Genomic DNA, 15,766 nt, shown 5'->3' on the forward strand with positions numbered 1-15,766 from the left:
AGCGAGGCGGAAGCGGTGCTGCGTCTTCCGGGCCGGTTCCCAACGGGGTCCGCCCCCGCCGCCGAGCGTCCCTTCTGCTTCCGGGTCCTTTGGCAGCACTTCCGGGGGGGTGGACAGAGCCGCGATCCCGGAAGGGGGAAGTGGGAGCCGGGCGGGGCGAGACGCAGGTACTAGGACTTCTGGCTGAGGGACCCAGGCGTCCGAGCTCCCCCGCGCTGCCGGGTAAGGGACCCAGGTGTCCGTGCTTTCCTCTTCTCCCGCCGGGAATTTGAACCCAGGTGTCCGGGCCCATCTGGCTGGCGCCCCCCCCGCCCGTCTCATCCGCCGCAATCTCTCCCCGCAGGCCCGGACCCGCCCGGCTGGATGAACGGGACCCGGCAGCGCCGGAGCTGCGAGATGGTGCAACCAAGCGCAGGCCCAGGTGGCGACTGCGGAGCCCTGGGCGAGGACTCGTCCCTGGGCAAGGTGGCGGCCTGGCAGCTGCCCCCCGACCTGGCCGGGCACGAGGCCCTGCAGCGCTTCCTGGCCGAGAACCAGGACCTGAAGGGTGAGGAAGAGCCGGGCCCCCTGGAGGCCTCATCTCCGGCCGGGGGGCCACGCTGTGGTGGGTGGGTCGAGGGCCGGGGTGCGCTGCGCTGTGGCTAGTCCCTGCTCCCCATGGCCCGGGGGGGTGGGTCGAGGGCCGGGGTGCACTGTGGCTAGTCCCTGCTCCCCGTGGCCCGGGGGGGTGGGGTGAGGGCCGGGGTGCGCTGTGGCTAGTCCCTGCTCCCCGTGGCCCGGGGGGTGGGTCGAGGGCCGGGGTGCACTGCGCTGTGGCTAGTCCCTGCTCCCCGTGGCCCGGGGGGTGGGTCGAGGGCCGGGGTGCGCTGTGGCTAGTCCCTGCTCCCCATGGCCCGGGGGGTGGGTCGAGGGCCGGGGTGCACTGTGGCTAGTCCCTGCTCCCCGTGGCCCAGGGGGTGGGTCGAGGGCCGGGGTGCGCTGCGCTGTGGCTAGTCTCTGCTCCCCGTGGTGGGTGGGTCGAGGGCCGGGGTGCGCTGCGCTGTGGCTAGTCTCTGCTCCCCGTGGTGGGTGGGTCGAGGGCCGGGGTGCGCTGCGCTGTGGCTAGTCTCTGCTCCCCGTGGTGGGTGGGTCGAGGGCCGGGGTGCGCTGCGCTGTGGCTGTTCTCTGCTCCCCGTGGTGGGTGGGTCGAGGGCCGGGGTGCGCTGCGCTGTGGCTGTTCTCTGCTCCCCGTGGTGGGTGGGTCGAGGGCCGGGGTGCGCTGCGCTGTGGCTGTTCTCTGCTTCCCGTGGTGGGTGGGTCGAGGGCCGGGGTGCGCTGCGCTGTGGCTGTTCTCTGCTTCCCATGGCCTGGGGGTGGGTGGGTCAAGGGCTGGGATGTGCTGCGCTATGGCTAGTCCCTGCTGCTGGGGGGGACAGATGGGACAAAATCATGGAACCACAGGGTCTGGTCTATGACCCAGCCTGTTACTAATCCCTTGGGAGTCACCCCTTCCATGGACTGGGCCCTAAGCACCCCCACAGTTGCCAGGGGCAGGCCCTTGGCCTCCCAGGGTGGCCCTTTGGGTTCCAGTGATCCCTGTCTCTCTCCATGGCTCCCTGCAGGGAATCCTGCCAAGAAAGACGCCTGCAGGAGGCTTTTCTTGGGCCCCTTCAGTGGGCAATGTGGCCCTGGAGTATTTGCAGTGACACCAAGGAGCCTTTTCAAACAAGGCCACCTTTTAGGAAAGATGTTGACAAATTGGAGGTGGTCCAGAGAAGAGCAACAAAACTGATCAAAGGGCTAGAAAACATGGACCTATGAGGGAAGACTGAAAAAACTGGGTTTGTTTAGTGTGGAGAAGAGAAGACTGAGGGGGGGGGACATGTTTTCAATTATATAAAAGTTGTTACAAGGGGGAGGGAGAAAACTTGTTCTCCTGAACCTCTGAAGACAGGACAAGAAGCAATGGGCTTAGGGGTGGGAGAAAACCTGCTATTACTGGGTTGTTGCCAGATGTGACCTGGCACATCCTACACATCGGGGCTCCCATTGTCTTTCTACATCCTCCATTGCAGTGGGTGGGTTTCAGCCAGTCCTTGAGCGACCTATTCATGCCACCCCAGGCCATACACAGCAATGCTAAGCACAGAGGGAAACTGAGGCACACCCGGGCATCATACACATTACCAAACTTCCCCCTTGATCCCAGAGAGGTCTCCCGGATAGGGGGGTGGAGAGCTGGATAAAGGGTGTGCCCCCCCCACAGAGGGAGGGTAGAAACTCAGTCAGCACCAGGCTAACAATCTCCCTGTCCCTGGGGCAGAGGCCATTCGACAGAGTAACCAGATGCTGCGGCAGCGCTACCAGGAGTTCCTGCGCTTCCAGGCCACGCAGCGCGAGGAGAAGGAGTTCCTGATGCTCCGTTTCCGGGAGGCCCGGGATGTGGTGGAGAAGCTGAACACTGAGCGGACCGAGATGAAGTGCCAACTGGAGCAGGCCCTCTGGGAGGTGGAGCAGCTCAAGGGAAGGCAGCAGGTATCAGGAGAGCTTCCTATCCCCCACACCAAGGGGAAAGGGGTTTTGCAGGGGCATTCTGTGCCACCTTACCCCCTAACACCTAACAGGGGTCTCACCTGGGCACTGATCTCTCCGCGGTTCCCCTGGCCCAGTTCCTTTCTGCAGCAGGGCCATGGGGAGTCAGGAGGTAGGTCAGGACAGCTGCCTCTTCTCAGACGTCTGACTCTTTTGCAACTTCCTAGCCGCGCACCCTGGAGAAGGAGATTCCTGAGCCAGAGGAGGCGGACACTATGACCCTGACCCAGGAGTTGGCTGAGCCCCCCATGATGGTGAGAGACACTTGACCAGGGGGGCGGGGATCTCCCCTAACCCAGCTCCCAATTCCCTGAGGAACAGAATACTCCACCCCAAAATGTCCCTGCTTTGCCTCATCCATAGCTGTGCTAGCGAGAGAGTAGAAGGAAAAAGGCCCATCGGGGGCCCTCTGGACTGGGAGGAGCTCCTGGCTACTCCAGCCCTGGCCTCTCCCAGCAGCGGGCAGGGTGGGAGTGCTGGCTGTGGGAGAAGCAGGCTGTGGTGTCTGTCCCTCGCTCTCCCCATTCCCCCTGGCTCAGAGACTCTGCAGCTGCTGAAGGAGCAGCTGGAGCAGCTCCAGGAGGCCAACCAGACCCTGCAGGCCCAGATCCAGCAGCAGGTGCAGCCCCCAGGAGAGGCTGGTGTGAGGGTCAAGGTAAGGGACTGGTCAGGTAGGGGGATGTGAATGTTACCCGTAATGCCCCATCTCTCCCCGGGGGTACCCAGGGTTGCGAGGCACCTCACTCCCACCTGCCCTTAACGCGAGGGAGCCTTGTCTGGACCAGCCAAGGTTCAGCTCCCTGCTGGCTTCGGCCACAGGCAGCACCAGGCCTCTCCTCAGCACATGCAGGCTAGCAATGGCCCAGCATCCCCCTGAGTGCCCAGCCCCTGATCCACTGGATGCGCCCAGAATTACCAGACTAGCTGTTCCCAAAGGAACCCCCAGCGCCGCTGACTGGCTACACTCAGAGCACAGTGCCACTTCTCACACAGCCAGGGTAGGGCTCACAAAGAACGGAGACTCCAAGAGAAACATTGGAAGTAAAATCCTCACGTGTTCTAAAGCCTAAACTCACCCTCCAAGCTGCCCTTCTGTGTAATAAGATGCTGCCGACCCCAGGCCCACTGGTAGCTTTCTTCCCCCTCAGGAGAACCCCTGCTGTATCTGTCTGCTTGTTCCCATTAGCACCTGCCTCAATATGTAAATGGACAGAAGTGCCCCCCCTGCCAGGAGGAGAAAGTCTCCACACTACCTTTGAGCGACTTGCTTTTAAAACAGGGAGGGTAAACTACGGCCCGTGGGCTGAATCTGGCCTGTCACAATCCGGCCTGCGGAATTGCCAGCCCCATGGTGCAGCAGGGCTAAGGCAGGCTCCCTGCCTGCCCTGGCCCTGCGCCGCTCCCGGAAGCAGCCGGCACCATGTCCCTACGGCCCCCTGTGTGGGGGGGGGCCAGATGGCTCAGTGCACTGCCCTTGCTTGCAGGCACCGCCCCCCACAGCTTCCATTGGCCGGGAATGGGGAACCGCGGCCAATGGGAGCTTCAGGGGTGGTATGTGCAGGTGAGGGCAGTGCGTGGCTGAGCTGTCTGCCCTGCCCCACCCCACCCCCAGGAGCCACTGCTGGACATGCTGGCCACTTCCAGGAGTGGCACGGCACCAGGGCAGGCAGGGAGCCTGCCTTAGCCCTGCTGCGTGCCGCTGCCACCCCGGAGCCACTTGAGGTAAGCAGCGCCGGGCTGGAGTCCCAACCCCTCCTGCACCCCGCTCCCTAACCCCCTGCCTTGAGCCCCTTGCTGCACCCCTCCTGCACACCGCACCCCCTCCCTCACCCCTGCCACAGCCCTACATTCATGGCCCTGCATACAATTTCCCTACCCAGATGTGGCCCCCCGGGCCAAAAAGTTTGCCCACCCCTACTTTAAAACGAGGCCTTAAGAACATCATTTCCCAACATGGATACAGATCACAGAAACCCCCTTAGGACTGCCACCTGATGTGCTGAGACTACCTCTGAGCTCGTTTTCCCTGGCAGCTTGGGACTTCGGTACCCTGTCTTGTAGAGCCAGACATGCTAGCCTGCTGCAAACATAGACCCAAGTCTGAACCACGCCCCCCCAAAAGCTGCAGACTTAACTGAAAACAGCTTAAGAAGTGCTCCTGTCTCTAGCACCCAGATACCCATTTCCCAATGGGATTCAAACCCCCAAATCCGTTTTACTCTGTATAAAGCGTATACAGGGTAAACTCATAAATTGTCCGCCCTCTATAACACTGGTAGAGAGATATGCACAGCTGTTTCCTTCCCCAGGTATTAATTGCTTACTCTCAGTTAATTAGTAAATATAAGTGATCTTTATTAAATATAAAAAGTAGGATTTACTTGGTTCCAAGTAATAACAGACAGAACAAAGTAAGTTACCAAGCAAAATAAAACAAAACACACAAGTCTAAGCCTAATATAGTAAGAATATGATTACAGATGAAACCTCACCCTCAGAGATGTTCGAATAAGCTTCTGTCACAGACTAGACGTCTTTCTATTCTGGGCCCAATCCTTTCCCCTGGTACAGTCCTGGTTCCAGCTCAAGTGGTAGCTAGGAGATTTCTCATGACTGCAGCCCCCTTTGTTCTGTTCCACTCCCTTATATATCTTTTGCACAAGATGGGAATCCTTTATCTCCCTCTGGGTTCTCACCCCTTCTTCTAAATGGAAAAGCACCAGGTTAAAGATGGATTCCAGTTCAGGTGACGTGATCACGTCACTGTAAGACTTCATTGCCCACTTGCCAGCGCGCAGGCGGCCCCCCCCATACAGGAAGACTTACAAGTAAACAGAGCCATTTCATGAAGCATATTCCAGTTACATTATATTCATGCTCATTAGCACATTTTCATAGAATCCTATGGAATGCAACATCACAATAATCTGTACGATCTACACATGCAGTTCACAAAGCTTGTGATGACCAGTGTGACATAGGCTTTCCCTGGAAACTGGACAGGAGGCTCTTTGGTGAACTAGAATGTGAGGGCCAGACTTGGGATCTCTGTAATGCCCCCTGTATCCTCTGCCAATTGGCAGGATCTCTGCTCCATGGAGGAACCCCTTCAGCATGCCAGACCTCCCTCACCCCCTGCAGAGGCAGGCCCCGCAGCCTCACCGCCTTGGGGCTCCAGCGTGCCTGATTCCCGCTGTGAGCTCTGCCCAGCAAGTCCAGCAGAGACAGACTCCTGGTCAGAGACTCTCACGCTGTGCAGGGACTAATGCACCCAGGCAGGATTTGCAGAACAAAGCTTGGTTCACTAGTCACTTGTAACCCAACCCGGGGCCTCCTTACGTTCACACAGAGAAACAAAGGTTAAGACATAGTCCATCAGGCCAGGACAGAACAATTCGCCAGCCAAGCTGGAGTGGGCCCCACTTCCGGTTCTGTCTCTGCCCCTTTCTCAGTCCCAGATGAGAGCTGCCAGACTCTGCCCACAGCCAGCACTTTATCCCCTGCCTGCCACATCCCAGTCCTTTGTTCTCCAGTTGCTCTCTGCTCAGCTTCCCTACTGAGGGGTGCGGGCTGTGGGGACATCCTTCCTCTGGGCAGTGGAATGCTAGGTGTCAATGTTCCGGCCATAGGGGGTTTCCGTGTTCTCAGGCGCTGCATTGATCTGGGTTGCTTTCAGTGGGTTCCTTACTGAACCGTTCCTACCACCCCATCCTGCACAGCCCAAGAGCAAACTTGACCCTTTTCTCCCCACTGGGTAGCAATGAAAAGTATGAGGGGAAACGGGCACAGCAAGGCGTCAGAAAAAATCCTATGTCCTCACAGAATCAAGAGTTCTGTGGGGGTCACAGGGATGTTTGAGGGCCCCAGCCATAGAGGTGCTGGGAGAAATGGGACCCCTTTCTTGGGGTGCCCTGTGCCAGGCAGGGAGACCTGGGTTCCTGGTGGTGTCAGGCTGGCCCTGCTCAGCCTGGGACCGTTTCCAAGTGGGGTGTGGGAGGGTTGGGGGAGTTGGGCTGGTTCTGGTGGCAGCTGTGGCTCAGCGGTGCCAGTGTCGTTCACAGGAGAATGGAGTCCAGCTGGAGAGGCCGGTGGAGCTGGAGGCCCTGCAGGGCAGCGGGGACAGCGGGTAAGAGCAGCTCGTGCATTGGAGGCGGTGATACAGTGAGGCTGGGAGACCCCCGCTACTGCCCGGCCCCCCTTATCCCCCAGGCTGGGCGTCCCTACCCCAATGGGGGGGAAAGAGGGGGCAGGTTCTGCAGAGGGAACAACAGGTATTCTCCTGTGTGGACACCATGGGCCACATCCTTCGTGGCAGGAACAACTGATTAGTTTTGTGGTGGGGGGGCTGTGATTGAGGGGAGCAGAGCTCCCCAGGGTTTGAGCACCAGCCACCCTTGGGCTCAGATCTGCCGGGCACCCCTCACCACCCTGCATGTCCTTTCAGACCCAGCAGCAGGCAGGGCGCAGCCGAGCTGCTGCAGAGGCGGCTGAAGGAGACGGAGGAGGAGTAAGTTGCTTCCTAGCTTGGACTTGTGCCCCTGGGGACGGTGCTGGCACCTGCGTGTGTGTTAGGGGCTGGTGCAGGGGGCTCTGGGATGTGGTGTGTGGGCATGAGGGGTGGGGGATGCAGGGTGCTCTCAGCGCTTGGGGGATGGAGTGGGTCAGGTTTTGTGCAACAGGTTGGCGGATACTTGGGGGGGCGGTGGATGGGAGGGGAATGCAAGACACGCAGCGGGGGCAGGTGGCAGGGCTCTCGGCGCTGATCCATTACCCACTCACTGTGTGGGTTCCCTGGCAGGAGCGTGGAGCTGAAGCAGCAGCTGGCATTGGTGCGGGAGGAGGTGGCCAGGCTGGGAGCCAGGGCGCAGGAGGCTGAGCAGCAGGCCGAGCAGCAGCTTCAGGCCCTGAGGAAACAGCTGGAGGTAAACGCTGCCAAAGTCACGGCCCCATGGGATGGGTGCTAGACCCCAGCCTTTAAACAGCCCCTCAGAGAAACCCTGTAAGCATGCCCCCCAGGGGTCCCCCTCTTCTGTCAGGGGAGGCTATGCAGCTTTACTGAGTCAGAGATAGAGCCCCCGGGCTCCGGCCCTCCCAGACAAATTCCTGGGAGAGACTTTTACGCTCTGCAGGGACCCATACACCCCAGCAAGTGATGCCCGGCAGCCAGGCGTTCTCCAAACAGAGCTGGGTGTAGTCACTTGGGTGCAGCTTTGGATGCCCTTTGGTTAGCAGAGAGAAGCCAATGGTGACACCTGCTATTAACCCAGTCGCGATGCCCCAGTCCCATTGTCTTTCCTGCAGAACCTCCTCAGTCCCCAGGCTCTGCCTGCTGGAGTTTGCGCTGTTAGGTGTTCAGTCCTTGGGCTCCCATTGACATGGGTCAGTTGCAGCCAGTCCTCTAGCAACCCCTAGATGTGACACCTTCTCCCCCCCCCCCCCCCACCCCCAATGTTCCCTGCTCGGACCCAGAAGCAGCTTTTTAACCCTTCTGCCCCCAGTGGGTAGCGATCTCTAGTTCAGTAAGTCCCTGCCATGCATATCAGTCACAAACATTTTCAGAATATTCCCTTTTTCTTACCCCCCCCCCCCCCCCCCATATGTGCAAACACATCCAACGCCAGCCCCTCCTCCAGGGAAGTGGGAAAGGGAGCAGGACGGGGCCTCCATAAGCCTCCATCCCAGCCTGCGGCAGCCTCACCCTCTCTCTGAATCTAGATCTCCCAGGCGGTGTGGCCTGGGCTAAGGTGTGGACCCTTCCCTCCCTGCAGCAGCTGACGGAGGACAGGGCCTCGGTGAAAGCCCAGGTGACCTCACTGCTGGGGGAGCTGCAGGAGAGCCAGAGCCGGCTGGAGGCCTGTATGCTGGAGAAACAGGATCTGGAGGAGAAGTGAGTATGCGCATCTGTGAATTTCCCTCCTGGTCTGGGGCTGGCAGCAGGTCAGTTTGGCTGCAGCCACTGACCTGTCCTGGGAGGTTGGAAGTGGGATGCAGGCCTTGACAATTGTCAAAGTCAGATTCAGGACTCTCATAATTTGTCAGACCACTCTGTTTATTAGCAAAGCGCTTTGCCAATGCACCCAGATGCGAGCCCCTCTCTGAGGCTCAAGATAACTTATTTATACAGCTAAGCCAAAGCCAATTTAACATAAGAGACAAAAGGAAGCAGAAATTGACACATACACCTACATATCTTATTTGCATACTGACGTTTACCAATCTCCTAGTTCAGTAGGAGCTCCAAGTTAATTAGTTTGAGGACCCATTGTCCTGATAACTATATTTCAACAAACCCTTCAAGTAGCATTTCTTTAACGAATTATAATTTTAATATAATTCATTCTACTTTCACAATCCCTCCTTTTGGTCAAGCTATGCAATGACCAACAATGACTGGGTTGCACATATCAATCGTTCTTTATCTCTTTGTTCATCAGTGATATTTAAAATCATCAAATTAGCACTCTGGTTTGGGGCAGCTATCTGTGTAGCATGCCTGATGCAATTTTGGATACAACAGGAAAGTAACTGAAAACATACAAAAAATATTAGGATTCCAAACAGGAGAGGTAGGGCTCCCTGAAACAACCAGTTTCCTATGCCAGAGAAATTGAAAAGGTTACTTAGCCACTTCCATAAAGAACTTGGCTCTTCGTGGGGAAGATATGCGATTTGTTCTAAGTGGCTAGCACGATCTATTACCTCATTGGTGTTGTCTGGTATATACACACAGCAGTCTTTTCCAATGAGAACACAAGTCCCTCCTTTTGCCGCCAGCACTATGTCCAATGCCTGACGGTTTTGGAGGGCCATCTGTTGGATTGCCCCTGTTTCTTTGGCCAGGGCTCTTAAACTTTCTCTGGTTTCATTTGCCATTATTTCAACTACTGCTTGTAACCTTAGGAGCCTTTTTGCATGGTGTATTACTCCCCCTAACAATATGAAGGAACCGCCAGTGGCCTCTTCCCAGGTTAAGGGGGTTATGTTATTTACATACCATTGGGCATCTGTTAAGTCCCTTCTTTTTCGCCTGAAATTGCGGAGGCGTTCTCGAGGGAAGGTTCCTAGCACTTGGAATTGTGGGAAGAGTTGAGCGGGATAACAGATTCCTGACAAATTAGCTGGTAGTGCGGTATAAGCTCTGGTCCCACACACCCAGTGATGGCCTATTAAGGCCGGGAAGGGTCGGTTGCACCCATTTGTCATATAGGTGTTTGCAAAGGAGGAGTAGTATCCCCCAAAGGGTACAGGGTAATTATCCTTACGAGGAGTGGTGTTATTTGCATGACATTGAAAGATTGTATTGTTTTCACTAAGTTTACTGTAGGGGGAACATGAGATTGATTTCTCTGTTTGATCCCAGGTTGAGAAAAAATTCATATCTCCATACCCGGCCCGCCACTTTTTAGTTTTGTTTGAATAATCCCATACACCATTGGCCGCAATATGCTGAAGGCAATGGCTTTTCCCCAGATCCAGCCCTGTCCCATTACACACCCAACACCAATGACCTTTTCCCTCCACCACACTTATCCATTTAGATGCATTTATTCCCGCCGCTTCCCAAGTGTCATTGCTGTTCCATATTTTATTAAACGGATGAGGCCCTCCAGTGAGGTCTGGGGACTTGAGTGGGATAGCCAGGACAGGAACACCAGTTTGAGAGTGGGCTGGGATGTGGCTGCAGACCCAGCAATTAGAAATATTAAGGGTCTGAGCTATCCACACCTGCTGCTGGATAAAAGAATTGTCATCGTGGTCTCCCCAGAGTGTAAGATACCAGTAGCCGAGGAACAGCGTCTGCTTCTGGCAACCCTTACGAGAGCGTAGATTGTAAGGTATTGCAGACTGTTCCTCTACGTTGTCTTCTGGAGTCAAAATTGACTCTGTGTTGTCCTGAGCTGGTGATTGGTTCTCTGGGGATGGTGCCTTTTTACACTGTGAAGCATGTATCCACGCTGCGATGCCAGATAGTTTAACAGCCGTCTGTGTAGTAAGCAGTACCTGATGAGGACCCTTCCACCAGGGCTCCAAGGCATGCTTTCGATGATGGCGCTGTACATAGACCCAATCACCTGGCTCGAGGTTGTGGCAAGCGTCGGAGGTGGGTTCCGTGGGCCAGGCGACTCGAACCTGTGAATGGAAGTGACTTACAGCTTGCATTAGTTCCTTGCAATACTGAAGTGTACCCCGATTACACTTCCATCTTGTACAACTAGACACAACCAGGAGCAGCCAAGTTAAGTTCCAGTAGTAACCCCTTACATCCTTTAGTGATTTTGATTACATTACCCAATAGTCAAATAATTTTGATCAGATTCTCTCTCTGCCTGCTGCCTGCAGCAGTCCCTTATAGACCATTTCTGTGGGAAAAGGGCCCATTTTCCCTCAGAATAGCTGTAAATGCTTCTGGGGACAGAAGCGTAGTGGTGGTAGTAGCCACTCTACCTGACCCCCTTAGCCTAGACCATTTTTCCAGAAATTTACAGGAGTCCGGACTCTTCCTAAAATATATAAAATGAGCCGGCGTTCCTTTAGGGAACTGTCCCAACTTAGACGCCTGGTTACCCATACAGGAGGACTTCACACACCAATCACACAAGAAGGAAAGTCGGGTTCGTCAGAGCGATGCCCGGTGCAACACACAAAAGGAGCCCACAGGCCACTGCCTCAATCGCCCTTGCTTTCACACCAAGGGTTTTACCCAAGGCGCGGTGCGGCTGCGATTGTGCAGATTTCACTCACTCAGACCATGGGGAGAGGAACCCTTTGGTCAGCCGATCCCCAGACGGAGACGGCGCCCAGACTCAAACACACCACAGGGAGGACGGATAGACACAGAGACAAGACAGTCCTCAGTCCGGACAAAACACAGAAATAATTACCTGACCAGATTCCTGATGTCAGATCCCGGGATCCCTACCAGAACAGAGTGGGAACCAACAGGTTCGATGGCGTAGACTTCACTGTGGTCATGCACCTTTCTGTTCTAGCGGAGGACCGCTCGGGCCAAATGCCCAGGTGCTGGCTTGCCACGGCCGTCCTAAGAACAGTCAGGAGTCACACAGCCCCAGTGAAGACGGTTGCCATCTCGGTGGAACCTCCAAATTGTCGAAGTCAGATTCAGGACTCTCATAATTTGTCAGACCACTCTGTTTATTAGCAAAGCGCTTTGCCAATGCACCCAGATGCGAGCCCCTCTCTGAGGCTCAAGATAACTTATTTATACAGCTAAGCCAAAGCCAATTTAATGTAAGAGACAAAAGGAAGCAGAAACTGACAAATATACATACATATCTTATTTGCATACTAATGTTTACCGATCTCCTAGCTCAGTAGGAGCTCCAAGTTAATTAGTTTGAGGACCCATTGTCTCGCACTCCTTAATGTTTCTCTTCCTGACAACTATATTTCAACAAACCCTTCAAGTAGCATTTCTTTAATGAATTATAATTTCAATATAATTCATTCTACTTTCACACTATCGAGGGGGCACATGGGACTGACCCCCCTGCTAACATTGGCATTTCTCCCCTGCCTGGTGCGCCAGAGCACAGGCTGCTGCCGAGCAGTGCTGCAAGCTGGAGCGGGAGGCTGAGGCGCTGCACAAGCAGCACAGCGTGCAGGTGGACCAGCTGCGCATGCAGGCCCAGAATCTGGAGACGGCGCTGCGGGTGGAGAGGCAGGGCGCCACAGAGGAGAAGTGAGTGGGCGTGGGAACGGGGGCCAGAGAGCAGAGGAGCGTCTCTGTCTGTCTGGGGGGCAGGGGGAGTGTGCCATGGAGATGAGTGGGATGGAGAGTTGGGGTGGTATGGGAGCAGAGGGGGGTGGGGAGCTGCTTCTGACCTCACAATTATCCCTCAGGAGGAAGCTGGCCCAACTGCAGGCGGCCTATCACCAGATCTTTCAGGAGTACGATGGGCATGTGAAATCCAGCCTAGAGAGCGAGAAGAGGAGCCAGGTGGGTTTAGAGTTGGTTTGGGGGGGAGGAGGGCTGCTTGGCTGGCTTCCATGGCTTGGGCCAGCCCTGCCCCCTGGGTGCCCTGCTGCTCAGTGTTATGTGGGCCTCTCCCCCACTCCAGGGCATGGAGCTGCACCTGAAGGAGCTGCTGCAGCAGCTGCAGCAGGCCGAGGAGGCACTGGTGGCCAAGCAGGAGCTGATTGACAAGCTGAAGGAGGACATGGAGCAGCACAAGGCTGTGCTGGAGACCATCCCGGTGCTGAAGGCCCAGGTGGGTGCAGGGGGATAGGAGGTGGGGGGTAACCGTGTGTGTGCGCGCGCACGGTTGCTGAAGGGCAGGGTCGCTGGTGCCTCTCCTGCAGGCCGATATCTACAAGGCGGATTTCCTAGCGGAACGTGAGGCCCGGGAGAAGTTGCACGAGCAACGCGAAACTCTGCAGGAGCAGTTGGAGCAGTTACGGCGGGACTATGACAAGCTGAAGGCAGACGCTAATGGAGCCACCTGGTGAGTGTTCCCTTTGTCTGTGTCCACTCCCCAAACACTTGGCCTGTGGGCCCTGTCAGTGGGTCAGAGCTTCGTGTAAGTTCCTGTCTTGCTAGACGAATCTGCAGACAGCTGCTTTGTCCCTTGGGGCTCCTGTGGAGAGCCAGTGTCCCTAGCCATGCCCACTGCCCTGGGTCCCATGGGGCTTTGAGCCCCACTCTAATGCTTGCGGGGAGGGGGAGGGAGGAGGAAAAGGATGCTGAAGTTCTGCTTTGACCCCCCCCCCCCCACCCACACACTCCCAACCTCTTTCTGTTTTGCAAAGGGCTCTGATGGAGGAGATGAGGAACCGCCATTCGGAGGGGCGCCCGCCTGTACCCCAGCCAGGTGAGTCTTAAAACTCTCCCTAGGTGGGACGTGCTCATGGCCAGGGCCTGGGCACTTGCAGACTATCTGGGCACCGTGGGAAGGTGCTGATCTTCGGGACAGTAACTTTCTCTTTCCCCCTAGTTTACAACATGGCCCCAGTACCTTTCCAAGCCCTGCCAGCTGCAGGGCGTAGGCGAAGTATCTCCGAGGAGCAGCCGGATTTCTGCTGTCCCAAGTGCCAGTACCAGGCTCCTGACATGGATACACTGCAGATCCATGTGATGGACTGTATCAAGTGATGCCCATGAAGGAGGAGGAGGCTGGGGGCAAGAGGCGTGCCTGGCCTGCTCGACTCTTTGCTTTCCCCCCCATGGCACTTGCTGCTCTGCGACACAATGCTGCAAACTGGGTTCACAGCTGTCTTGAGCCAGTTGGAATGGACAGTCTGCGGGTACCATGGGGGAGGATGGGGTTTGCACCATTGTCTCTGCCTTACGTGAAACTGAATGTACCTGATCTGCTTTAATTCAGGGATTTGACAATCTGTGGAGATTGACAGATTTGTAGGGTGAGCAGGGGTGCTGAGAGCTACTGAACCAAACTTTAAACCCTGTATACAATGGAAACCACTTCAAGCCAGGGCTGTAGCAGCACTCGGCAGGGGTGGAAGAGGGGTGGCAGGAAGGTTTCACTGTTCATCTCCTTTTTGAGCACCTTATTGCTAACCCTGAACCATTTGCAGGGTGTGGTGGTGAAGACAGATTCTCCTGCTCAGTTTCAAGCTGTCGCAGCATCTCTCTGCTTTCCTTCTACACTGTGCTCTGGTTATTTAACATTATGGTCCATGTGCTGCTCTAAAAGTCAGACTCTTGCCTTAATGTAAAGTCTATTAAAACTTAATGTGGAGGGAGGGGAGTTGAGTGTTTACAGACCTTGCTGTATTGAGCCCCCTTCCTGGTTTGGCTAAAGCATCTACAACAAAAGAATCTGCTTCTTTTCTAAGTACCTGGTATTTTTTTCTTGTGAAGGTGCTTATATGCTGAGCTAGATTCACACAATCACCAGATCTGCCCTCCTCTACCATGGAATAACAATGTCCAAAACACAAGTGCTGGCACTACTGAGGGGAGGGGGGAAGACAAGATGGCAAATAAAATTCAATACTGGTTAATCCCAACAGCAGCTGTTTTACACACACACACACACACACACACTCTCTCTCTCTCTCTCTCTCTCTCTCTGTGTGTGTGTGTGTGTGTGTGTGTGGGGTGAGGACTGTGTTTTCCAACGTGCATTAGTTTGCATTTATGGATCATCTGGCAACTATGCCCCCTTACTGTGTAAGCACCAGGGCAGGCAGTAGGGGTCTGGGTCACTTGTGTCAGTCCTTAGGCCAGTACCCTTCAGTACTTCTGAAATAGCAAATGAGCTGTGCTCCACGTTGAGGCCTGAGTGGGAGCGCTGCTTCCTGTTCTGGGAGACAGGCTTTCCTCAGGTTAATCGCTCTCTGCGTAAAGGGTATGAACACTAGGCACTTTTGGAAGTACTTTTTTCCCTAAATTAACTTTAAAAAAGTAAAATTAGGAAGCTACCAACTGGTGGAGTCTTATGTCTAACAAGAAAAGGAGGACTTGTGGCACCTTAGAGACTAACCAATTTATTTGAGCACCTTAGTCTCTAAGGTGCCACAAGTCCTCCTTTTCTTTTTGCGAATACAGACTAACACGGCTGTTACTCTGAAATATGTCTAACAAGTTGCTTATAAACTAACCAAATATGCTGGGGGGGGGGGGTATTGAATCCCCTGAGTATAGCCTCCTGGTGCATGTGTGCAAGCTTGTGGAGTTAGGCTAGTTAACACAGAGGATACTGGGCTAGCGAAAAGTGCTCAACAGCTTCTCACACGCAGCCTTTTTCACGGCTCTTCGCCAGCCCGTTGCTTTGCAGCATTTACGGCTCATGCCCTAACGAAACCGCACGCGGCCTCCGAGCGTGGCCGTTTGACTCTAGCGGGCGAGGGTGCGTGTTATGTAACCAGAACTCAAGGCTGGTGGGAGCGACTGGCTGAGTGGGCCCGCCCCCACCGATTGGCTACATTGCAGACCAATCAGGAAGCTCGCTTTTCTTCACTTGCGGCTCATTGGCTGAGGCGCATGAGGCAGGAGCCCAGTGGGCGCTTCTATTAGCAGCCCGCGGAGGGGGGCTGAGCTTTAGTTAGCGCTGTTCACCCCACCCCCATTGGACCCTGGCTGGAAGGACCTAGCTCCACTGTGTACAGCTGATGCAGCCCTTTACAGGCGCACCCCTCCCAAATTTCTGAAGCATAAAGAGGCAAGTGAACCCCACCATAGCACTCTCCACCCCCCCCAGTAAGTGTTCCCTCC

The 15,766-nt window shown here is 55.5% G+C and overlaps 1 protein-coding gene across 6 annotated transcripts; it reads left to right on the top strand.

The window, feature by feature from the left end:
• The first annotated feature begins 68 nt into the window (after positions 1–68).
• Positions 69–14,384, top strand: IKBKG (inhibitor of nuclear factor kappa B kinase regulatory subunit gamma). Of its 6 annotated transcripts, none has more exons than XM_043537632.1 (15): positions 69–222; positions 344–547; positions 2,303–2,514; positions 2,739–2,826; positions 3,099–3,226; positions 6,633–6,697; positions 7,016–7,078; positions 7,370–7,493; positions 8,340–8,458; positions 12,119–12,271; positions 12,433–12,529; positions 12,651–12,800; positions 12,892–13,034; positions 13,339–13,400; positions 13,524–14,384. In XM_043537632.1, the coding sequence occupies exons 2-15, from the start codon at positions 364–366 to the stop codon at positions 13,679–13,681; spliced, it is 1,746 nt and encodes a 581-aa protein (XP_043393567.1). In that variant the 5' UTR covers positions 69–222; positions 344–363; the 3' UTR covers positions 13,682–14,384. The 6 variants fall into 6 exon arrangements, with proteins under 6 accessions (XP_043393567.1, XP_043393568.1, XP_043393569.1 ...); XM_043537633.1 differs by having other exon boundaries at positions 8,343–8,458; XM_037888812.2 differs by lacking the exon at positions 3,099–3,226 and having other exon boundaries at positions 70–222; positions 2,739–2,825; positions 7,358–7,493.
• The last annotated feature ends 1,382 nt before the right edge of the window (positions 14,385–15,766 follow it).

The sequence above is a fragment of the Chelonia mydas genome, unplaced genomic scaffold (genome assembly GCF_015237465.2).
Source record: "Chelonia mydas isolate rCheMyd1 unplaced genomic scaffold, rCheMyd1.pri.v2 scaffold_63_arrow_ctg1, whole genome shotgun sequence".
In the NCBI taxonomy this organism is placed as follows: domain Eukaryota; kingdom Metazoa; phylum Chordata; order Testudines; family Cheloniidae; genus Chelonia; species Chelonia mydas.

Bases quoted from the DNA above. Each gene is read 5' to 3' on its own strand.
- IKBKG (XM_043537632.1), top strand. From the start codon at position 364: ATGAACGGGACCCGGCAGCGCCGGAGCTGCGAGATGGTGCAACCAAGC. The intron at 2,827-3,098 runs TGAGAGACACTT...CTCTCCCCATTC, and splicing joins GGCTGAGCCCCCCATGATGG to CCCCTGGCTCAGAGACTCTG. The intron at 12,801-12,891 runs GTGGGTGCAGGG...CCTCTCCTGCAG, and splicing joins TCCCGGTGCTGAAGGCCCAG to GCCGATATCTACAAGGCGGA.